Raw genomic sequence first — 24,948 nt, 5'->3', positions numbered from 1 at the left:
AAAAAAAAAAGAGTGCATTATTATTCAACAAATGTACTTGTAGGAAAGAAAGATCGGCAAGGCCCTCTACAGATTAAGAATGCTAATTGTTGAACATTACAACAAATGACAAAAGAAAGTTGATACCAATACAATGAGTGTGGGAGCACACATGAATCCTGTAATTTTTACAAAAGATATGTGCATCTACATTAAGCGTAAAATTGTGATTCAAGAAGCCAAATCTTCCGTAAAGCTCTTGGATAATATTGTACAAATTAATCGATAATAATGACTTAATGAAATCCTCTCGTACCTCTAGATTGGTAAAGTACCAGTCTACTTTTTGATTCCAACAGCAGTGTTTCAATGTCAGGATCTTGCACCAAATGTCCTTGCTTTAATCCCCATTCCAGCACTATCAACACCTCTTCCTGGGCTAACTCTTCACTATCAGGAACATGTAGTGCAATGTAGCACAGTAGTATCAGTGACGGTATCTGCACCATCTGTTCCGCGAAATACACGTGTTGAATCAGATGCTTAGCTCCTCCTGCAGCGATGATTGCCTTGGAGTGATTCACATGGAGGAAATTATCCGTGCCTGCAAACTTGTTTAGTGCAAATGCAGCTTCTCTCGTGATCTCAGGCTCCCTTTCGTCGAGAAGTCTGACCAAAGGGGGTACGATCCTTGTTTCAGTAGCCCTGAAAGTTCTTGCCAAGTTCCCGATAGCATTGATACATGGACCCAACAGGTCGGAGTCGGCTTTCTCGATTATTTTGAGTAGTTGATCCACAACTGCTTTGGCAGCTGGTGCAGTTGGCTTAAAAGCTGTTTTCCTTAAATCTGAACTTTCTTCAGCCACTGCAGTGATTTCCATCAGCGCTAATGCTGAGTTGTATTGGACATCGTCAGGTCCTTTTTCTAACAGCACCGCGAAACATAAAAGGGCTCTTGATTCTGTCACGCTTTTGCATATCGCCACATTATTTGCACAGAGGTGCCTGAGTGCCCGAGCAGACATGGCCTTCATTTCGGCCTTGGTGATTGGATCCTCGTACTCTCTGCCCTTAATGCTTGTTCCGTTTAGTGCAACATTCGGGTGGTGGTGCTGCTGCTGCTGCTGCTGTTGCTGATTGTTTTGCCAAGCATCATTACTATTAGCTTGAAAATTTGGGTGTTTTTGTGAAGTGGACTTCAACGCCATTGTATTCGTTACCACATTGTGCATTTGGCTTGGATTAGTCACCGCGCTTGGCCTAGAAACTCTACTAGACATATCTTCTTCAGCTTCATGGCTCCCAGTATTGTCATTCTTCGCCATGACAACTGTATGGAGCGACGACATGTTGTGCTTACTAGCAATCGCGTACTTACTATGTTCTTGAATCGTCTCAAAGGCCAAATGACTCACCAACAGCCTAATAGCATTGTTTTGTGCAAAATGGTCTTGGCATTTGGGATGATTAGCAGCTAACTCAGACACAGCCCAAGCCACCACAATCTGAACCTTCATATGCCCTTCTTTAAGGATTTTCCCAAACACTGAACAGACACCTGAATTCACTATCTGCTCAACGCTCTCTGGATCGCGCCCCAGCAAGCCTATCGCCCTAGCAGCATTCTCTTGGCCTTCCATTTTCCCTTCTTTAACCAACTTCAACAAAGGCGGAACACCACCCTCCTCAATAATTAGTTTTCCATATCTATCATTGTCCCGAGCCAACGAAACAAGCGAGGCTGCAGCATCAGCCCTGTCCTCAATGGAGCCAGAGCACAAAATGGCCACTTGCTCCCATATCAGGCACAAAATAGGCTCATTTGCCGCGATGGGAGGCAGCCCAAGATACTCATCATCCCTGTCATCCGCAGGAGCAGAAACACGAAGAAGCCACGAAACATCTCCAATAGAATTCTCAAGTTGCTGTGAGGTTTTCCTAAATGCAGCTGCAGGAATGATGGTAAAAATCCTTCTAAGCCCACTGGCGCGACATTTGTCCACCAGCACAAGAGTTTTGTCAAGAACCTGCTCCGTATCATCAATAATCCTTCGCGTAGGACGCTCATAGAGGTCATTGCTTGCGCGAGCAGCTTGTCGTAAAAGGCCTGCAAGCTTCTCTGTCTTGGTCTTGATTTCTGCACATTCTTGCTTAAAATTGTTGGTCACATCTGCTGCTTTCACAACATTATCAGCCAATTGTATAGGCTTGGCTAATATTTGTTTCACAATCTCAGCCATCACCTAGCTAGCAGCGCAGAGCCGCAGAAAAACACAACAAAAACAATCACAAAAACTCAATAGAAATGAGGCTTTGTGTTCTGCTTCATAATAACACATGCATGCATGGGAAGAAAAAACAGAGTCTTTATTATAATTAAGGTATTATTATGAAAATGTCTGTCATGGTATGTAAATATTCAAATGTATTATGAGTTAGACTATCAAGGCAGGGTGGTGGTGGTGGGGCGGCGGCGGCAGAGGTGGTGATGGTGGCCGGAGAAATGGGGAGGATAGGTGTTACAACTTCTCTCTCCCCCTTCAATAATTTTCTTTATAGTTGTAATGCTTATTTTGTACTCAAACATTTTTTGACCATGAACCAAAAATGGACAGTTTTAACTATACCAAATTTATAGGGAATTGTATGTCGGTGAAAGCTCCCAACGCGCAATACATGCAATATTATATCACTCTTTTGTAAATGGATATATATCATATATGTATTCATTCGTATAATATTCTGATTTACCAAATTTTTAATTTATGAATAGCTTTTGGTGATAATATCTATCTTAATGACGTTTTCCGAAAAGATTAAAATTATTTTTCGGTTCGGCTTGTTAGAATATTTTTATACATTTTAGTTCTCAATAAAAGTCAATGCATGATGATAGAATTATTATCCAAAATTTATTATTTTTACCAAATATGCCTTCTTGTAGATAATTCTGCTATGTGTGAGCTAGGAGCCATGAATACTCTCTAGGATGGTCTCTAGGTTTATGAATAATAATTTTTGATACAAAACATATTAATTATTTCCCTCAATCAGTTGATTATCTCCATCTCATCATTTTCATTCGTTTCTCACTGCTTCTCAATTTTAAGATGTGTCAAATATGGAGCACTGTATTTATTGCTCCAAATATAAGTCGAAAGCATTTTATTCTAAGATATTCATCATACCATTGAAGTGGTTTTTTATTTTATTTTATAAATATTTGATAATTAGTGATCAGCAAATTGAATATGTTTGACCAGGCCTACTTAAATGGTTTGTAATGTATAATTTTGGGCCAACTTTTCTAGGTCATTTTGCAAGTCGATTTTGTGTTAAAAAACATGCGTTAACTTATATATTTATATATTTTCATGATAATATTTGTCTTATCTTAGTTTTTGAAATAAATTTTTATTTATGAAAGAATATGTAATTTTTTTTCTTGAATTAATATTTATCGGTGTGTTGGCACTATTTTTACCAAAAATCATGCTAGAGAGTATTTTTTCATTCGAGGACAGTGATGCGACACGTATTTTAATATTCATGTGAAATACTGTGTTATAACTTAATTTTAAATTCTTTTCTGCATAAAATATTAATATTCAAGTTTTTTTTAAAATTTAAAAACTATGAATTATAAATTTATATTTTATAAAAATATTAAAATAATAAAAAAAGTAAATATAAAATGAGTGGGACAAAAGTAACGGAAAAATGTCGCCCAAAAAAATGTTTGGTTATATTTTGTATTTTGGGCAGTGTTTAAAAATCTCCGATTTAACCGATTAATCTTCAATAAGGTAGCCGACCGATTCAATTTTTAAAATCCGATTAATCCTTACAAAATTTTCTTAATCGAAGTATATATAATAAATAATCAAAATAAAAATATTATATTATTTAAATATGAACAATTATAATATTTACGAATATAATAAATATATTAATTATTCTATAACTAATATAATAAAAACTAAATATTAAATAATATTTTAATATTAAAATACATCCGATTTTCACTCTGATTAATCCTTCCTATTAATCTCCGATTTTCAATTAATCCTGAATCGATAACTTAACCGATTAAGTCCGATTCCCGATTTTTGTAACATGATTTTGGGTTACAAATTAAATGCAGTTGGTCTTTTGAAAATGCAAGGTGGGCCCAGATGATCCCAAGTGGCAGCAAAGAATTGGCTGCAGAATATGCAGATAAGATTTCAAAAAATCAATTATCCAAATGATACATTCACACTCTCCCTGTATCATTTCCTCGCAGACTTGCAGCAGAAGACGGGAATAATATTGTAGATTGTAAAGCGAGGATGAGCATGGCAATGTCAGCCACACTATGCAACCTAAACCCAATCAATTACCAGACCACTCAGATCATCACAAGGTGAAACATTCATCACTTCTCCTTCTTGTATAATCTCTTAGACTCTTACTGTAATTTTTGCCACATCTGTTGTTTCATGATGTGATATGATTATATTCATTAGGACATGTGGTAAACAAAGTTCAACTGGAGAGGATAAACCCATTTATCTGTTTTAATACTTTTCGAATGAGCCAGAGTCGAACCCGAGTCCCCTGGGACAACAGAGGATAAACCCATTTATCATTATATTTCTAATTTTTTATATAACCCCAGACCAAGCATAAACCACAGGAAGGATGTCACGAATGAATCATTGACAAAATATTACATTGGATTAGGATATGTGTTTGTGAAACCTAAAGCTATCTTTTGTTGCTGTCTTTATTTACCTCCCAGGTGAGTAACCTCAATTATCATGTCTAATACTCGTGCAGTTTTGGCTTGGTCAGAACAGAAATGACGATGTTCACAACTAGAGTGATCACACGTTCTGTTTATGTTTATCTCCGTTTCTCCTGTATTAATTTAAGAGTTCACAAAAATTTCTGAGCAAGTTTTCTTTTATAGGGCTTGAAGAGTCGCACATTCAGTTAGTTATTAGTATGCAATTTCTAAAATAACTATGCCTATCAAAATTGGGGAAACACTATATTATGAGTGGGTTGTTTGTTTATTTCACAGCTACTATTCAGTGGCTACTTTGTCTTCTGAGGGCAAAAGATCACCATGCTGCTGCATCGCCAGTCGAGTATATAGAAGCAGACTTGGTGACAGACATATTAAGATCAGAAGACAGTATTGTTGGTCCTCCAACAGCAGAGCACAACATTCTGAAGCCACAAAACAAGATGATGTACCTAGGGAAACCTTGATATGGAGGGCCATTAAATTGCCAATATATTCTGTTGCTTTGGTTCCCATCACTGTAAGACACTGACTTTGTTTGTGATTTAAAGTATATAGCACAATTGCATTAGTCTTCCAGAATGAAATAAGAAAAAATTCACACCAAACTGCATATTGAATTTCATCTCTAGTCTCTAGTTATTTAATGAGAGTAAGCATGAGCCAGTTTGGTGAGATTAATCTTGTAACGTCTAACAAATTTCTGTCCCGACATATTGATATCAAAACAGTAAAGCACCCTGTGTAACTATGGTATGTCATATATATATATATATATATATATATAAACTTCAGCTTTGCTTGGAACCTTTATAATTATGATCCGCAAGAGAGAGTACCCCACTTCTCAAGTGAATTGCAAAACATGTACCCCATTAATTTCTACTTCCGTTTATTTCTAAACATGGTACTGGATCAGATATTTAACTAAGCCTTTGCCTTCTTGCTATGATTTGTAGAAGTATATCAAATAATGTCTCTCTGTCATCACCTTTGCCATGCAGGTTGGAAGTGCGGCTGCATATTCTCTGTCTGGACTATTTTCAGCCAGGCGTTACCTAGTGATCCTGGCTTCTTCAATTCTTATAATCACTTGGCTGAACTTGAGGTAAGACTCCCTAGTGTTATACTATTAATTTTACTGGGAAGCACCTGTTAATAACAAAACCCACATCCAGAAACTGCCCATTAGTATATACAGATTTAATAATATCTCTTCCAGAAACAGTTTTTTGTTGAGATGGAAATTTTATTTAAACTGGACTAGTTGAGCACAAAATATGCTAGTCTATTTCTTATGAACTATCTACCTTTCCCAGAGGATTTCCACACTAATAGCTAGTGCTACTACTACATGTTCTGATTTGGTGAGCACTTATATTAGAGAAATTTTTAAAAAAGTTTGATAATCTGTTATGATTGCAATTTTTCCTGTTGTCTTCTTTCCCCTCATCCTTTTGCCCTACTTAAGGCTATTTCTTCCTTAGGGTTGTGTTCTCAAAATAGGTCATCAACATCTTAGTTTTTCTTACTTCCTTTCTTTTCTGTGTATTTACAAGTGTGTAATATGGGCAGCAACGACGTTTATGATTTTGATACAGGAGCAGATGTTAACAAGAAAGAGTCTGTTGTTAACTTAGTTGGCAGGTACAAAGTGATTTCTCATTACACTTTTTGGGATGTTAAATGAGCTCTCATTACACTTTTTGGGATGTTAAATGAGCTTTCATTTCAGTAATGGCTGATAGCTGATGGTTTGTATTGAATGTTTGAAGTCGTACGGGGACCCTGATTGCTGCTTACTTACTACTAGTTCTTGGTTTTATGGGCCTTTCTTGGGCATCTCTGGAGGCTGGAAGTCTGAGATCCATATTACTATTGGCAAGTGCAGTCATTTGTGGCTACATATATCAGGTACTAAGTCTTACTGAGCAGTATTCTCAGTCACTTCAAAGATGATAAGAAAGCAATTAGGTAGAGTCCGTGTTACTAATAACATAATAGAATCTAATTTATTACCTGAAATCTCCTTTATTGAATATATAATGATAACACGAGTCTGTTAGAGCATCTGCAATCATGCAGTAGGAAATCCCTGCAATACAACTCCCCTAATAGCACGGGTTACATTCGTTAATATTTGAAGCATCAAGTGCTCTTGGACTTCTTTCTTAAACACAGTAGTGCCTTAAAAAACGTCCCGTATTCTGTTGAGCTTTACAAGAACCTATTTAAAGAATTGTATGTTAGACCAGTTGTTAAGTTGTATTTATCAAAATGACTGATATGAGAAGTCAGGGAATTTTATTTTTTTTGGGTAGCTTACATAATTTATTTAGTGTAGGATGAAGAAGAGTGAGGATTTTGTAATCACTTGTTGAAGGGAAGGGATGTTGCAACTCCGATGTAGAAACTAACACAGTAATCTAGTTGAAATTCATGACAAAATATATGTTTCAATAATTGGTTTACTGTTACTTGACCAAGAACCCTGTTTGTAAGGTTCCGAATTATCAATGTAAACTATGCATAGTGATCTGAGATAGTTTTCCAATAAGTGGCAAAATCAGTTGTCCTTCGCATCCTTTCCCATGTGATGAACTGCTTATAGCATGCTATACTTCACACTTGTATCTAAATAAAATTTACAGAAATCTTACCCTTGTGGTTTATAATTAGTATTCCAATGCTGACTATAGAAGAGACCAGGTTTTATCTTTACTAATTTGAATGCAGTGCCCACCGTTTCGTTTGAGTTACCAAGGATTAGGGGAACCCTTATGCTTTGCAGCATTTGGTCCATTTGCTACTACAGCTTTTTATTTACTACAGAGTAGCACAAGGTTTGATAAATTTATGCAGATCTACTCTAATAGTCAGATTTGAATATAATTACCTTACTAAAACTAATATAGAATTACATCCTAAAGAGAGCTTCCAGTAAGTGGCACAATCCTCTGCGCATCAGTTCTTGCTGGCTTCACTACAACACTTATTCTTTTCTGCAGTCACTTTCATCAGGTAATCTCCTTCTCTTTCTTGCTATTCTAGAAACTTCTGTTCTAACTGTTTGGCTAGTTGCTGAATTTTATGATGGACATTTCAGATAAATGAAGATATACCTGTAGGTAAACTGTCTCCCTTGGTGAGTAAACTCCCTATGAAAGTCAAATCTAATTCAAGAAATTATGGAACAGGCAATTCATTTCTTCTTTTGGTATTCAGGTAAGGCTTGGCACAAATGCCGGTTCAGAAATAGTAAAGGTAGCAGTGGTAGCACTCTATGCACTTCTGTTTGCATTTGGTCTTACCAGAGCCCTGCCCTTTTCTTCAGTTGTAAGTCATTAACTCTAGTTTCAAATATGTATTTTCAATTTTTTCATAGATTTTGTTACCCAATTTTCTCTTCTGAATTCTGTTGACTGTCCTGAATGTATTCATGATTCCATTTCAGTTGCTTTGTGCCCTTACATTACCTGTTGGCAATCTCGTGGTTAGATTTGTTGATGAGAATCACGAGGTCAGTAGAACACTCCTTAAACTTTCGACCAAATTGTTAAAAGATTGTTATACTACTTTTGTATTTTTAAATAAACAGATCTCTCTTTAATAAAGAGCAATAGGAGACTAGACATCTGTGGTCAAGTGATTTAGAAAAACATAATGCAACCCCCAATATATTTCTTGCTTTATGACTGTGTTCCTTAATTAATTATGTATGTGGAAATTTGTATTCAAGGACAAAAATAAGATCTTTATGGCCAAGTATTTCTGTGTGAGATTGCATACCATATTTGGAGCTGCATTGGCTGCCGGGCTAGTGGTTGCCAGAATGATCCCGGGAAGACTTGTAGCTGTTGGGCACTGAGGAAGCTATAAGATTATATTACAGGAAATTTGATTCATAAAAATTTATCAACAGGAATTATTATGTATCTGGATCGGGTTTCTCATGTTTGGTTAGGCTGAAAATACTCCTTATCACTTCAGACTTGAGTTTAGGCAGCAGACAGAGTACAGGTCTGAACAAACACCAGAAAAGAACCAAAGACCTCCGACAGCGTTCAAGTAGGTTAGGAAACTCAGGTAGAGAGATTCAGGTCCTTCATTGACCTCCATCGTTTGAGCAATCCAGATTTAAAAATGCTGGTCTTGTGTTTAATGATAGAAACAGAAGTTTAGAGCTTTCAGCGAAAGCAGAAATTTTTTGATGGCACTTTAGCTGATCATGTTTGACTAGTTTGATTTTAATACAAGCAAGCAGAATTTCATAGCTGATCAGATTCCATGTCATAGCTCTGTGATGTTGCTAACATTTCATTACAGAATACTTATAAAGAATATGATGTTGTAACAATTCTGGCATTGTCCCTTTTGTAAAATGTAATTCTTGGGTGCATCTTATTCATGATCTGCTATTTCTTGCATGTTTTAGTCATACAATTACATCTTCATTTACAAAATGAATGCTTATCTGCTTGAACTTCTTAATTTCGGTTTTCTTTATTATGTGCAAACCTAGATTCACGAATTAAAACTTAATTGGTACTTCAAATATCCATCCCTCTGACATGAAACAAGAAGAAGAAGAAAAAAAAACTAAATACTGCCGAAGCTCCAAATTTGTTATATAAACATAAACCACCATAATACCATATGTTGCGGTTCCAATTCTACTATATTACATTTATTTCATTGAAAACGACAAGGCATAAAAATTAAAAATAATGGTCCTCGAAAACCCCTGTTATCTATCAGCAGCATCTCTTCTTTGTATGAGATTTTGATATTTCGAATCTTGTTAGTAAACGAAAATTTCAAACCCGGTTTATATCACTGTTTCAAATTTCATCAACTCTCCAAATACCCCACTATTTTAAATACGTATTTATTATTTTTTTGCTTATTAACTTTTTCACTTTTGATGAAGTCGGATGATGAGTTAATTTTAACTTATATTTATATTTTGTGCTGTATCTACAATAAAAATATAGAATCATGTTTTTTTAGTACAAGATATAAGATATTAAACACCATTATAGTGATAAATTTAGTTTTTGTTGAATAATACAGATATTTGAGGCCCTGTTTGTTTACCAGAAGCAGAAGCTGCTTCTGGCTTCTGCTTCTTTTTACCCGTTTGTGTAAAGAAGCAGAAGCACTTTTAAGAAGCTGAGAATCCTAACTTCTCTTTCACAGCTTCTGCTTCTTTTCCAAACACTTTATTCACTTATTTACTTCTCACTTCTGCTCCACTTCTCTAGTTTAAGCAAGAAGTCACTTCTTTTAAGCTTGCCCAAACGGTCCTGAATAAGATACAACACACCCTTCCCCTAATCAATGAAATTGCAGTTTGAGGAAGTATGCAGTATTGATTCTTCACTTAGGCATAAAACCTATAATACGATATATGAGTTGATAGAAAAAATTTCAAATGCCTGCAAAAATCACCAGAATGCAGGTATTTGTTATTTCCATTGAAAGAATCATGACTTGTTACTGCATGCACTCATTCTTTCAAGGTTGCTGCTGTTTATTTCTAGATTTAGCTCAATCTAGAAATATTATGTAAATCATTTCTTACATTGACTCGTATCTTCTCTCAAAGGATTGATAATATTTCAGCCAACTCATTACTCAAATCTGCTCAACAGACTTCTCATCATCTGGAAATGAGAATATAAATTTTGTTTTATTTGATAAGAATTTCGAAAAAGAAACCTCTCTCTGGATGTTAAGAAAATACAAGCAACAATAAAACACCCCCCCAGAGCTTATCTAAAGCTCACACAACTCTCTCTTACTTAATAACAGAAAAGATTGTGTAGCACCTATGTCCTGTAAAAATGTAGTTCTATGGAGTCAAAATTTAACAATCTAGAGTCAGCAGCCCGCCTACTAGACAAACTAACAAAAATGGTACAAGCTAAGCCATCCGATCAAGTAACTCTCGTGTCTACTGATTCCTCTTCGCAAAGAGTTAAAACTTGCAAGACATACCTACAAGTATCAAGCAGCACATCTTCCATCTGATTGGCAGTTCCAAAATTAAATATTTAACCTTGAAAAAGTTATACCTATACGGAAATGCTAATGAAGCATGGAGCCTATATCTAGCTCTTCACCAGCTAAGTGCTTGGTCTTTCTTCAAATTTCTATCATTCATGATCTGTCTTATGTTCTCCGCAGATTCCCATTTCCCAAGTGCAGCGTATATACTTGACAGCGCAACATAACCCGCATAGGACAAAGGGTCCAATTTAACAAGGTGTTCAGCTGCCATTCTTCCCATTTCGATGTTACCATGAATCCTAGAAACACCTAGTAAGGCATTCCAAACACGACTATCAGGTTCAAAGGGGATCCTTTTGAGCTGCTTTAGCACCTCATCAAACTTACCCGCTCGACCCAGAAGATCAATTAAGCATGCATAATGTTCTTGATCCAGAGAGACACCATAGTAACTTGTAATGGATTCAAAAATGCAAAGGCCCTCCTGTACAAGCCCCGAGTGGCTGCAAGCATTTAAAATGACAACAAGAGTTATTCTATCGGGTTGCAAGCCTCTGCGTACCATGTATCTAAACATTTGTATTGCTTCTTCACCAAGACCATGTTGTGCCAAGGCAGATATAATTGTGTTCCACAGTATAATATCATTTTTATCACCCGAAACATCAAAAACCCTTTCTCCTGTTCGTATCTTTCCACACTTTGAATACATGTCGATGAGAGAGCTCACAACAATTGTATTAGGTCTGAAATTACTCCTCATCAAAAATGCATGAATTTCTTTACCATGCTTAAGTGATGGTATACTAGCACAAGCACACAGGCAACTACTAAAAGTAAATTGATCTGGTTTGAAACGAGACCTTATCATTGTTGTAAATAATTCAAGGGCCTCATCTCCCATATTCTTTCTAGCATATCCTGAGACTAAAGCAGTCCAAGAGACAGAATTTTTCTCAGGCATGGCATCAAACAATTCCCTAGCTAATTTCATCTTTCCCCACTTGGCATATCCAGATACCAAGGTGGTCCAAGCAAGAACATCCCTAATTTTCATCTCATCAAACAATCTTCTCGAGTCATCTAACTTCCCGCAAGCAGCATATGCATCAACGATAGAACTCACTATTACCACATTTGACAAAAACCCATCAACCAAAACCCGACAATGAACCTGCTTAGTAAACCCAAAATCCTTACCTTTCACACAAACAGTCAAAACCCCAGAAAAGCTGAACTCATTTAACCCAATCGACGACCTCCTCAACTCCTTAAAAAACCTCACACACTCACCAAACTCCCCACTCTTGGCATACCCAACAACCATGCTATTCCACGACACAACATCCCTCACCGGCATTCTATCAAACAACCTCCTAGCAGCACCCACCATCCCCAACTTAACATACCCAGAAACCATATTATTCCACGAATACAAATTCCTATCCGACATTTTATCAAACAGTTGGCGTGCAACAACATGATCACCACATTTACAGTACATATTAATCAAATGATTCAATAAAAACGTACTGGGGTGTTTGAACCCAGTGAGCTTCAAATGAAGATGGACCCATCTGCCCTCTTTTAAAGACCTGGAATCAGCACACTCACGCAGAAGAAAAGCAAGTATATTCGAGTCTAAACGAGTACCTTTACGAGCAATAATATCAAGGGAATGAATGGCTTGTTTGAAGAGACCTTGAGAGCATAGATTGATGATAGATTGAACAATACATGGGCGCTTAGAGAATTTGGGCATTGCATGACACCATGTCAGATGGGTTTTTTAAGATTCATTTAGTTGCTTATCAGTTTTGTGAATTAGATCCGGCGAACATCGCCGGCCTGTACTATGTATGTATAGTAGCGGCGTGTAATTGCTGCTGCTGATTAGTCTAGATTTCAAACTTTTTGAAGAAATTTCTCAGCTTTTTTGTAACTTTGGATTTTCTAAAACGGAAGGAAATTTTGGGTTTTGGTGTCATTTTTGATTAAATTTTACTACCACCGTCCCAAATTAGATGATTCCGTTGACTTTGGGTAGGTGCATTGACTGTCTATTTTCGAAATTTATTTTTTTATTTTTTTTAAATAAAAATTTCATATTTAAATATTTATTTGCAAAAATAAAATTTTAAAAATAAATCATGTAGCTATGCGGTCAATGAAAACTCTGTGCTCAAAGTCAACGGGGTCATCAAATTTGGGATGGAGGAAATTTGGGATGGAGGGAGTAATATATGGAAGATGAACTAAAGTTTAAAAATTTGATAATGGTCATAAATATTTTTTTAGGATATTGGTTATTAATATTATATATATATACACTATATATATATATATATTTCTTATTATGATGGATTAAATTCATTTAATCTGGTAAAGTTGATAAATATATAATATTAATTTTTTGATAAATAGAAATATTATATTAAAATGCTAATTGAATAAAACAAATCCATTTTGGATTTTTATCAATATTGTAATATTAAATTTATTAAAATGAAATAAAAGAAGAAGTATGAAAAAAAGAAGGAAGTAAATATTTTCATTTAGAAAATAAAATTATTAATTACTGATCATTCTATTTTTTGAACCGAGTTACTAAATTAACAAAAAGAAGAGATAAATTAATTTATTTAAATACGACCATGATACTAGCGGAGTTATATTTTGAACCTTATTTCTTGATCTCTTGAATCACATAATTCAAGACAATAATCTGTAGAGAATTTCCCCAAATGATGAAAATATGTTTAATATGAATATAATTTATGGGGCATTTGACTTCTACTTCACTTCTTTAAAAGAACAAATAAGTTCAGCCGAAGCCCCATATTCAACTCCAAGATTGCATACATGAGAAACATAGGAAAATCAACATCTCGTTATTTAATTTAATGCATATAGATCCCCCACCCCACTTATAATTAAATGAAACTTAATAATGCTCAACTATAACATTGTACTCAACCGTAGCATTTCCACCAGCCACATCAAAGTAAACGAAGCTTAACACCGCAACTCCGCGGGCCATCCGGAAAACACCAGTCCCTCCCACCACCACAAGCTCTCTACTCTGTCGAAGAGTTGGATTGTAGCCGAAAATGCTCAAACTGCTTCCATTGTACTTGTCATTAGTAAACACAAAATTAAATACACAGACCAAACCCGCTTCCTCCTTGGAGGCCGAGGCATACAGGCCCTGAGCTCGCCCTACAGGCTCCGACGTGAACTCAGGGCCTGCTGTCAGCGGATCATCCATCACATAGGTCACGCCGAAGAAAGTTGGTGATGTTGCACTAGAGTTGGCTTGAGCCACAAGAGTAGAAGTTCTTTCACGTAGTTCGTGAAAGTAGAAATGAAGTTTTGTTATCTTCTTGTGGTTTTCCCTCTGTTCCAACCATTTCTTTACGTCTTCGGGCTGTTGATCAGCAGCATTGCAGGAAAACGCTAGGACTGCCGCGGACACCACCACCACGTACATCATGATTAGGTATAAACTTGGCCTATTCATCTCTGTTTTTTACTATGGAATGAGTATGTATAACAAATGGCAGTATTTATAGGGAGGTGATAGGTGAATGGTTAGCTTTAAATTTGTACTAGAGTTAATTATTACATGAGTATAAGGTCTTGGTCATCATAGCAATGAGATGATGAAAATGTTCATGATTGAAGGATTCACCATTTAAAAACGGAACAACTTGTACCGAATTGGCGAGTAACAAAGGGGATGCCAGATAAATTCGAGTGCCACAATTCAAGCAAGTTCGCTGTTTAAAAATGGAACAACTTGCATCAAATTGGCAAATAACAAACGAGATGCCATCGAATGTGTAGTTTCCAGATATATAACGCTAAACATTTATATAAGCCTATCATGTAAAAGAGTTATTGGTGAGGTGATATAATGGTTGAAGCGTTACAGAGCATTCATATCATATTCACAACACTTAAGATGACGTTTAGAAACATGCATTTCATTTCAAATGACAAGATTTGAGTTCTCACCTCGAATTATGAGGTTTATACTAATACTTGAATGTCTTGGATTTCAAATGAAATCTAAAACCATATCCCAAACAAATTATTTGTTCAAATTCAGAATTTCAAATAAAATCCTGGTTCCCAGACAGACCATTAGAATTTCAAATCCAACCTAACATTGTTTGTATAGTGCTTGTGAAGTATGTGTAACAATGACGGTAAGTTCGTTCAAAACAGCAGCAAAAGATTGCAAAGAAAGCAAAGGGAGATTTAATAGAATTTCTAATCCAACCTAACATTGCAAAGTATCTGATAGAAAGAAAATGCAACAGGCTAGCTAGTACAATTATAATAACAGAGTTTCCAATAACTCGAAAAGGCAACTTAATAATGCTGGAGCATAACATTGTACTCAACCGTTGCATTTCCACCAGCAACATCAAAGTAGATGGTATTCAACATGGCAACTCCGCTTGCCATTCGAAAGACACCAGTTCCTCCAATAACCGGGAGCTCTCTACGCTGTTGGAGAATCGGATTGTTACCAAAAATGGTTATAGTACTGCCATTGTACTTGTCATCAGTGAAAATGAAATTCATGGCACAGACTAAACTTAATTCCTCCATAGAGGAAGTAGAATACATGCCTTGGGCTCGACCTACAGGCTTCGACGTGAACTCGGGGCCAGCTGTTAATGGATCATCCATAATGTTGGTCATGCCAAAGTCTCAGAATATGTACATAGTGTAGAGATAGAAGTAAAACTGTATATTGAGAATGAAAAAAAACATATCTTCTTTTACAAGCTAGGACCACTTATATACTCACTCAACCTATATACACAGATTCTATATCTATACTTGTAACAAACTAACAGCTGTCAATGCTATGCTCCACTACTTGCATTTGCCAGCTCAGCTCCTGAATTATCCACTTTAGCATCACATGGTGTAACATCCCCCCTCAAGTTGGGAGGAGTAAATAAGTTGGAAACTCCCAACTTGGACAACAGATAGGTTAGTTGCCGAGACGACAAAGCCTTAGTAAGGAAATCAGCAGGTTGCTCAGCAGAACTAATATGAAACGTTTCAATAAAGCCTTGCTGAAGCTTTTGACGCACAAAATGGCAGTCTATTTCAATGTGCTTCGTCCGTTCGTGAAACACTGGATTAGAAGCAATGTATAAAGCTGATTTGTTATCACAATGGAGAGAAATTGGTTCAGTAATCTCTCGCCCAAGAGAGCTAAGAACAGACTTGATCCAAACCAGTTCACAAGTGGTATCACCCAAAGCACGATACTCAGCCTCACTAGATGACTTGGATACAGTGATTTGTTTCTTGCATTTCCATGAAACCAAAGCACTGCCAAGCATAATACAATAACCAGTCAATGAACACCTAGTATCCACACAACCTCCCCAATCTGCATCACAGTAAGCGCGCGGAACCAACTCATTTGTGGCAGGGAAAAGAATGCCCTGACCCGGAGATTGTTTCAGATACCGCACCACACGAAAAGCAGCATCCAAATGATCTTGTAGAGGTCTAGCAATAAACTGTGCTAAAGTATGCACAGCATAACTCAAGTCTGGTCGAGTAATAGTTAAGTATATAAGACGACCAACTAAACGTCGAAACACTTTAATATCAGCAGAGGCTAAAGGAGCAGACTCAGATTTCTGCAAATTATGGTTCTGTTCAATCGGAATCACAGAAGGTTTAGCAGCCTCAAGCCCAGTATCCTTAAGAATATCCAAACAGTATTTTCGCTGATGTAAGTAAATTCCAGAATCAGACCTTGCAATCTCCAACCCAAGAAAATAATGCATGTGCCCCAGATCTTTGATATTAAACTTGGTTTTAAGAAAGGCCTGAACTTGAGCAATAAGATCAGGTGATGACCCAGTGATCATAAGGTCATCCACATATATCAGCACTGCTACAAATTGACCATCTTTATGCACTGTAAACAGGCTATGATCAACTGCACATTGGTTTAAACCAAAACCAGCAAGAGCATTGGCAAGCTTTAAGTACCATGTACGAGGGGACTGTTTAAGTCCATATATGGACTTGATGAGTTTACAAACCCACGGAATATCAGCAGTGGCTGGAAAGCTCTTACCAGTGAACTGCGATAACCCTGGAGGAAGGCGCATGTACACATCTTCTTGGAGGTCACCATGCAAAAACGCATTGGTGACATCCATTTGATGTAGAGGCCAGTTATAAGCAGCAGCAAACGCCAACAAGATGCGAACGGTTGTCATTTTCACCACGGGAGCAAACGTTTCGAAATAGTCAAGACCTTCCGTTTGAGTGAACCCTTTGGCTACAAGCCGAGCCTTGTACCGCTCTACTTCACCACTGGGTTTATACTTAGTTTTATAAAGCCACTTGCAATCAACTATATTAGTGTCCGCAGGCATAGGCACGATTTCCCAAGTATTGTTAGATTCAAGAGCTAGAATTTCCTCTCGCATCGCTTGGCACCACACAGGGTTCTGAACTGCCTGAGCATATGTATATGGAGTAGATACTTTGTCTGTAGCATTCAAAAATGCAGCATATCAAGGACGAAACACATGATATGACAAGTAATTCTGCAGAGGATAAGTGGCAGAATTAGCATTCTTAGAAGCAAGAAATGACGGGAGCCCCGTGTACTCACCATACCGAACAGGTAGAGAACGTTGTCGACTTGGTCGAGCAGTAGGAATTATCTCAGTATTGCTCTGAGAAGTAGTAGGAACCTCTTCTGTACCTGAAGCCCTGGAAATCACAACCGTAGGCTCCACAGGATCAGTAGAATATCCTCCAGTATCAGTCGGTGTAATAACCACAGGAGGTGGAGAATTAATCTTAGAGAACGGGAATGTGTCTTCAACAAAATGAACATCCCGGGACACAAATGTTTTCCTGGTTTGCAAGTCCATAAGACGATATCCTTTCGTACCAAACTTATATCCAAGAAATACACATGCCACAGCTTTAGGGGCTAACTTGTCCTTAGGACCCGCAACCTGAGTCATATAACACAGGCAGCCGAACACCTTGAGATCATCATAACTAGGAGGCTTCTGAAACAACACCTCATAAGGAGACTTATAGTTTAACAGCTTGGACGGAGTTCGATTGATTAAATGGGTTGCAGTTAATATGCAATCGCCCCAAAATGAATCAGGTAAATGAGCTTGAAGTTTGAGAGCTTGTGCTACATTCAAAAGGTGCTGATGTTTACGTTCAGCCACCCCATTCTGTTGGGGTGTGTATGGACATGACATTTGTTGAAGAATGCCTAAGTTCAGCAGGTACATATGCAAATCCTTGTTGATAAATTCCGTTCCATTGTCAGATCGAATTGTCTGAACTGTGACATGGAATCGAGTTTGAACATAAGCAACAAACTGTTTGATCAGTAAAGACACTTGGGTTTTATCAACAACAAGAAAGACCCATGTGCTTTTTGACAAATCTTCTACTATAGTCAAGAACATAGTGCATTTACCATGAGTACATGTTCGATACGGCCCCCAAAGATCACAGTGGATTAAACTAAACAAAGAGTTACTTGTAGAAGTACTAGTAGGAAATACAAATCGCTTTTGTTTAGCTTGATGACAAATACTACAGTCTTTGAACAGAGTAGCATCACATTTAGGAACAATATCTAAATGCTGTAAAACTGGAGTAGAGGGATGGCCTAATCTTGAGTGCCATAACTTGCATTGGTCCATACTGGATTGTACTGACATAGTAATATATGGAGTGACTGTAGAAGTACTATTCTGTGAGAACTTGGAGGACAGCTTGTATAAACCCCCAGTCAAATCACCAATCTCTATCATCTTCTTCTGTGGAAGGACCTGCATAAGGCATTTGTTCATAGAGAAACTGACATGACAGTTAGAATTTGCTGTCAACTTAGAAATAGAGATAAGGTTGCACCGGAAGTTTGGTACACACAAAACTTGTTGGAGCAAGATGTCATTGGTCAACTGTACAGAACCACAATGAGTGATAGCTGTGTTTGTACCATCAGGTAAATACAAGCTTGCTTGCATTGGTATAGGATTAATCAACTTGTGCAACTGACATGTAATGTGGTCAGTCGCACCTGAGTCTAGAATCCACTCAACAGATGAAGCATTATCCAATGCTTGTAAAGTATGCACAGAAGAAATAGAACAGAATGCATTACCTTGCATTAAAGTAGAAGTAGTGCCAGCCAAAGGTGTGGTAGACACATGATGACTCTGCCAGGCAGGAATAGACTTGAGGCTGGCCTGAATCATAGATGCAATCTGTTGACATTGAGTTTCAGTGAAGCCTGAAGCAGTACCAGAACCATCAGCAGCAGGTGCAATTTGTGAGGAAACTTGAGCAGCCTGTTTACCAGAAGCACCTGAATTACTGGTTCTGGAACTCACAGTAGATGAATTGCCTGCATTAGGCCTTGGTTTAGGCTTAGGCTGACCAAATAAGCGATGCCACTCCGGATAGCCATGAAGACAAAAACATTTCTCCTTAGAGTGACCACTCATATGACAATAATCACAAACTAAGGCCTCATTAGTAGCATTTGACTTTCGAGTGACAGATGAATTGTTCCTGTTCTTTGTGTTACCAGTTCTGACATTCATAGCAACATTTTCACCAATAACAACTGAGTTACGACAATCTCTCTGTACCTCCTCTTGTAACAGCAAGGAATAAGCATGACTCAAACTCGGCAAAGGCTTCATCATTAGCAATTGACCACGCACAGCAGTAAAATGATCCCCTAGTCCCATTAGAAACTGACTTAATTTGTGAATTTGTTCATACTGAGTCAATCTGCCATCAACATCACACTGACATGTAGAATTCACACAAAGACATCGAGGAATCGGAGACACATCATCAAGTTCATCAATAAGAGAGCGAAACTTCGTGAAATACGAAGTAATTGACAGAGAGCCTTGAGTTAGAGACATCAACTCCTTTTTCAATTGAAAAACTCGTGGCAAATTGCTCTGTGCAAACCTTACAGCCAGATCTTCCCAGATTAACTGAGCGACCTTCAAATACACAACACTTCCTCGAATTTCAGGTGAAATCGAGTTTAGAAGCCACGACACAACCATATCATTGCATCGTTTCCATAAGGCATACACCTCAGTATTAGGTGCAGGTTTAGCTATCGATCCATCTATAAACCCTAACTTGAGCTTAGCAGATAACGCAAGTGTAATCGCTTGACTCCATTGCGAATAATTGTATTCCGTAAGGAGTTCAGAGACAATCATCATACCTGGATTATCAGCATTCTGTAAATAGAACGGATGATTCACATCAATCATTGTGGATGAAGATGCTGTATTCGTCATGTTCGTCTGGAGAAAATTAGCTTGAGCTACAGCTGCGTAAGATCTCGCAGATCGCTTGTTCATGTGAGAATAGTAACGAAAAGCCCTAATTGATCGAGATTAGGCTCTGATACCATCTCAGAATATGTACATAGTGTAGAGATAGAAGTAAAACTGTATATTGAGAATGAAAAAAAACATATCTTCTTTTACAAGCTAGGACCACTTATATACTCACTCAACCTATATACACAGATTCTATATCTATACTTGTAACAAACTAACAGCTGTCAATGCTATGCTCCACTACTTGCATTTGCCAGCTCAGCTCCTGAATTATCCACTTTAGCATCACATGGTGTAACACAAAGTAAGTTGGTGATGTAGCACTAGAATTGGCTTGAGCCACAAGAACGGAAGTTTTACCACGTAAATCATGAAAGTAGAAATGAAGCTTTGTGACCTTTTGCTTGTATTGTCCCAGCTTTCCAAACCAATTTTCCACCACTTTTGGCTGCTCAGAAGTACCCGAAAACACTGGCACCCCCACAGCAGCCACCACGTAAAAAACTAGAAACAAACCTAGCCTAGCCATCTCTGTTTTCGTTATCAATGTTGTGTGGAAGCAGTGGCAATATATAACAAGCAGGAGCTAATAAGGGAGTGTTTGTTCCTATGTTCTTGTATTACCTTGTGAAACTATTTAGATCAAGATTTTGCTGTAGTGCCCCAAAGAGACGCCTAGAACAGGGCAAGGAATCTTGCATGGGAACTTGAGCGACGCATGTGTTTTATTTTCTTTATCATTCCAAGAAAAACAGAATGTCTTTCTCTGAATGCACATATATATCATTAGTATCCTTAACCGATTTTTAATATACATTCGTTGTCACTGGTGGTCCATCAAGCACATAATGAAGTGTTCAAGATTCTAAGATTCATCAGCAGAACTAGAAAATTTGATGGTAAATTCTGCCACATTTCAAGCAACAATATTGACAATGCTTTTCTAGGCACAAAATAGTCAGATAGTCTGTAAGCAAAATAGGATCACCTCAAGGCAACCTATTGAGTTTGGTATTACAGAGATCCGCAGACTCACTCCGGCCCTAAAGAGTGTCTTGGATCTATAACACATTCTATCAATTAGTTATGCTGAGTTTTATCAATGTAACTCTTAGAAAGTGCCTGGATTAATGAAAAATATTTCTCTGGTTGAACGAAGTAGTATGAGACAATTCTCATCCACTATATCTGTGTGTCCTTTTCTTTCTTCTTTTTTTGTGTGTGAAATATTCGTTAACAGGTAGTTGGTGCACAACTATTCCCTCATATATGTCCTTTAACTAAATTTATATCTGCTTGTTAGGTGAGTGTGTTCTGTGTCTTTCTGCAGTCTCAAAAAATGCAGTAATACATAACTAAAACTATGAAAGACCTTTGAACGAGGTAAAACGTATCGTAAAGAATAATGAAGTTCTGGTGCTGAGAATTTATCATACAAGAAAACATATACCGGATTTGTTGCCCTGAAGAGCTATTTTTTCACTATATTTGTAAGATTTATTGTTACTGATACAAGTGAAGTCACAGAAACTCAGCACCCTAACAATATAAGAAATACTAGTTTCAATATACCTAAGAATGGGAGCAATGGAAATTATTTGACAGTTCATCAACTAATTGCAGATTTTGGTTCAGATATCATATGCTCAGATATTACTCATTTCAATGGAATTTCTCTGTTATATACGCGTTAGTATAGAGCTGCATGGAATTTGTTGATGAATGTCTTTGAGTTACCTACGGCATGTTTAGTTTGTTGAGACATTTAAAAATAACATGGTGGTGACATTATCGTCATCAAGAACCACCTGATTTAATTATTCATGTCGGAAAACAATTGCATCAAATGCATAAGGAAAAGATTGAGACGTGACGTGAATAAATTATTGCGCCACATTAGCTCCACTATGTTGGCAATGCTTTTATTAGCACTAGCTAATATCCGGAATCACCGAAACAAAGTCAGTGATGTCACCTTGACATCTATTCAATTATGCTTTTTTGGAGCTTGTGACTGAGTTACAGTCTTACAGACATCAAGTCACCTTCTAATATGCTATTCAATCCAATATTTTCATGTTCAAAGCTATATATGGTATATAATCGAAACTCTAAACGTTTATTATCACTGAAAACCAAATCAGAAGTTCAAATGTGCTTTGCAATCTACTAGAATGTACACTTTTGAGTATTGGATCCACAATGTTGGCAATGCCTTTCTAGTTTCTTGGCACTAACTTTTGAGTATAATATGAACCACATGTTAAAAGTTAAGTTATATTAAGAACCACTTGATAATGGTCAACAATGTCACCTCAACATTATGTTTTTAATAGAACAACACTGTGAAGTGTTTCACATATTAAGATTCTGCAATGACAGGCTATGGTGTGCTGCTGGTATTTTTTGCTATTACTTTTATCAGTCCAAGCATTAGTGTTAATGGTGGCATATTGAGAAAGTTCCAAGCTCAAGAAATTACTGTACAAGACATTCAGATTGCTTTTAAGCAAAAGAAGCTCACCTCAAGGAAGCTTGTTGAGTTCTATATTAGTGAGATTCAGAGACTCAATCCGGTCCTCAAGAGTGTTTTGGAGATAAACCCTGATGCACTTTATCAGGCTGATAAGGCAGATCAAGAACGGAAGTCCAAGGCACCTCTGTCATTGTCCAACATTCATGGTATTCCTATTTTGCTCAAGGATAATATTGCAACAAAGGATAAGCTTAACACTACTGCAGGGTCATATGCTCTTCTTGGGTCAGTTGTGCCACGCGATGCAGGTGTGGTGGAGAAGTTAAGAAAAGCAGGCGCAATTATTCTTGGAAAGGCTAGTTTGAGCGAGTGGTCTCATTATAGAGCAGATTTCATTCCTAATGGTTGGTGTGCTAGAGGTGGCCAAGCTGTGGTATGTTTATGTTATTGATTCCATTCAAGTTTTTTTGATTATGTTGAACAAGCTCAGATCAATCTTCCCTGTCTGTAGAACGAGCCTGTCTATAGTGTATGTTACCGTAGTTTGCAGCTAAACTTTGTGCCTTCTTCTTTCTGTAGACATACTTTAGTTACTTGATCTTTAGACAATTGTACTGATGGATAAAGAGTTCTATTAACTCCATAAAGTGAAACGTTCTGATATATATGTGTTAGTTGTCTCGACATTGCATTCTTGAAACTTTCTTGATTCCATGCAGAACCCGTATGTAGCATCTGCAGACCCGTGTGGATCAAGCAGTGGATCAGCAATATCAGTAGCTGCAAATATGGCTGCAGTGTCACTTGGTACAGAGACTGATGGATCCATATTATGTCCTTCCAGTTACAACTCTGTTGTTGGTATTAAACCTACATTAGGCTTAACAAGCCGGGCAGGGGTTGTTCCAATCACACCAAGGCAGGACAGTGTCGGGTGAGCAATATTTAGATTTTAATCACAGACCAGCCTCCATTATGCTTAATTCAATGAATGTAGACTACAGCATATAGCTGGAACTAATTATCTGTGTTCAAGACAGTCCTATTTGCAGGACAGTATCAGATGCTGTCTATGTACTTGATGCCATTGTTGGTTTTGACCGCAATGATGCAGCAACAAGAAGATCTTCCAAGTTCATACCAAGTGGAGGCTATCCACAATTTCTCAGGACTGATGGGCTCAGAGGGAAGAGATTGCTGATAACGCATTATCCTGGATTTGGTTTTTCAAATGACTCTGCAGTAGTCAATGCTTTTGAACCACATTTACGCAAGCTAAGGTAAAGCTGTATATGGTCCTAGTCTCCTAGCACTGAACCTTCCTTATTCATAGCATAAAGACTGCTTCAGTATGATCGAGTAAACCCTCTGCAAAGACATCTAATGATAACTCACAATCTTGTTAAAGGGATAAAGGTGCAGTTTTGGTCGATAAGCTGCTGGAAATACCCAATGTCAGTGATTACTTTGGCTCAAGCGGTGAAGACACAGCAATGTCAGTCGAATTTAAATCAGCTATAAATACGTACCTGAAGAAACTCGTGGTCTCCCATGTTCGTACCTTGGAGGATTTAATAAAATTCAATCACAAATTCTCTGGTTTGGTAAGTACTGAGACTCTGAGAGTATCTATATTCCAGTTGTTTATCAAATTTTCAAAGACTAATTAAGCACGATGATAATGCTTTTCCAGGAAATGTTAAAAGAATTTGGACAGTCATTGTTTCTTGCTTCAGAAGCAACAAATGGTACTGATGCTGCATATAGAAAAGCTATAACGAATATGAAGAAACTTAACAAAGGATATGAAAAGATGATGCGGGACAATAAGCTTGATGCATTTGTGACTCCTAGCCCGAATTGTTCTCCTGTTCTTGCTATCGGAGGATATCCAGGAATCAGTGTCCCCGCTGGATATGATAGTAACGGAGTGCCTCTTGGAATCTGTTTTGGTGGATTGAAGGGATCCGAACCCAAACTGATCGAAATTGCATATGGATTTGAGCAAGCAACTAAGTTCAGAAGGCCACCAGCATTTAAACCATAACTCCTCTTCTTTCTTTTAGAGAAATGAAACTTGAATCTTCATGATATGCTTTTCAATCTAGAAAGCTGAATTCCACTCCTTATGACCACTGTACTAAAATAACATGTGACACACCAAACAAGTGACAACTAATAAAAAGATGCCTGACTTTAACAGGTCTCCCTCATCAACCCTCTTAGCTACTATACTATCTGCTTCAGTAAGACATTTCACAGATTTTGCCCTCTGTTTA

General features: G+C 37.4%; 6 protein-coding genes across 6 annotated transcripts; 2 read left to right on the top strand and 4 right to left on the bottom strand.

Moving 5' to 3' along the window:
- Positions 1 to 5: 5 nt before the first annotated feature.
- Positions 6 to 2,521, bottom strand: LOC108199356 (uncharacterized). The gene has a single exon (XM_017367143.2). It carries the CDS (start codon positions 2,217 to 2,219, stop codon positions 276 to 278), a length of 1,944 nt encoding a protein of 647 aa, XP_017222632.1. The 5' UTR covers positions 2,220 to 2,521; the 3' UTR covers positions 6 to 275.
- Positions 2,522 to 4,232: 1,711 nt separating this feature from the next.
- LOC108205031 (2-carboxy-1,4-naphthoquinone phytyltransferase, chloroplastic) lies at positions 4,233 to 9,182 on the top strand. Its single transcript, XM_017374779.2, has 11 exons — positions 4,233 to 4,384; positions 5,048 to 5,291; positions 5,776 to 5,879; positions 6,347 to 6,418; positions 6,547 to 6,685; positions 7,508 to 7,614; positions 7,702 to 7,792; positions 7,878 to 7,916; positions 7,997 to 8,107; positions 8,226 to 8,291; positions 8,511 to 9,182. Exons 1-11 carry the CDS (start codon positions 4,311 to 4,313, stop codon positions 8,637 to 8,639), a joined length of 1,176 nt encoding a protein of 391 aa, XP_017230268.1. The 5' UTR covers positions 4,233 to 4,310; the 3' UTR covers positions 8,640 to 9,182.
- Positions 9,183 to 10,433: 1,251 nt separating this feature from the next.
- On the bottom strand, positions 10,434 to 12,759 carry LOC108210895 (pentatricopeptide repeat-containing protein At2g21090). The gene has a single exon (XM_017382356.2). The coding sequence runs from the start codon at positions 12,543 to 12,545 to the stop codon at positions 10,893 to 10,895; it is 1,653 nt and encodes a 550-aa protein (XP_017237845.1). The 5' UTR covers positions 12,546 to 12,759; the 3' UTR covers positions 10,434 to 10,892.
- Positions 12,760 to 13,727: 968 nt separating this feature from the next.
- LOC108199424 (dirigent protein 21) lies at positions 13,728 to 14,276 on the bottom strand. The gene has a single exon (XM_017367232.2). It carries the CDS (start codon positions 14,274 to 14,276, stop codon positions 13,728 to 13,730), a length of 549 nt encoding a protein of 182 aa, XP_017222721.2.
- Positions 14,277 to 15,160: 884 nt separating this feature from the next.
- On the bottom strand, positions 15,161 to 15,496 carry LOC108223467 (dirigent protein 21). The gene has a single exon (XM_017397756.1). The coding sequence runs from the start codon at positions 15,494 to 15,496 to the stop codon at positions 15,161 to 15,163; it is 336 nt and encodes a 111-aa protein (XP_017253245.1).
- Positions 15,497 to 22,491: 6,995 nt separating this feature from the next.
- Positions 22,492 to 24,886, top strand: LOC108205138 (probable amidase At4g34880). The gene is made up of 5 exons (XM_017374948.2): positions 22,492 to 23,102; positions 23,389 to 23,603; positions 23,710 to 23,949; positions 24,078 to 24,273; positions 24,363 to 24,886. Exons 1-5 carry the CDS (start codon positions 22,569 to 22,571, stop codon positions 24,714 to 24,716), a joined length of 1,539 nt encoding a protein of 512 aa, XP_017230437.1. The 5' UTR covers positions 22,492 to 22,568; the 3' UTR covers positions 24,717 to 24,886.
- The last annotated feature ends 62 nt before the right edge of the window (positions 24,887 to 24,948 follow it).

The sequence above is a fragment of the Daucus carota genome, chromosome 1 (assembly GCF_001625215.2).
Source record: "Daucus carota subsp. sativus chromosome 1, DH1 v3.0, whole genome shotgun sequence".
NCBI classification, from domain to species: Eukaryota; Viridiplantae; Streptophyta; class Magnoliopsida; order Apiales; family Apiaceae; genus Daucus; species Daucus carota.
Note: the sequence above shows the minus strand (reverse complement) of the source record. Positions and strands in the feature narration are given on the sequence as shown.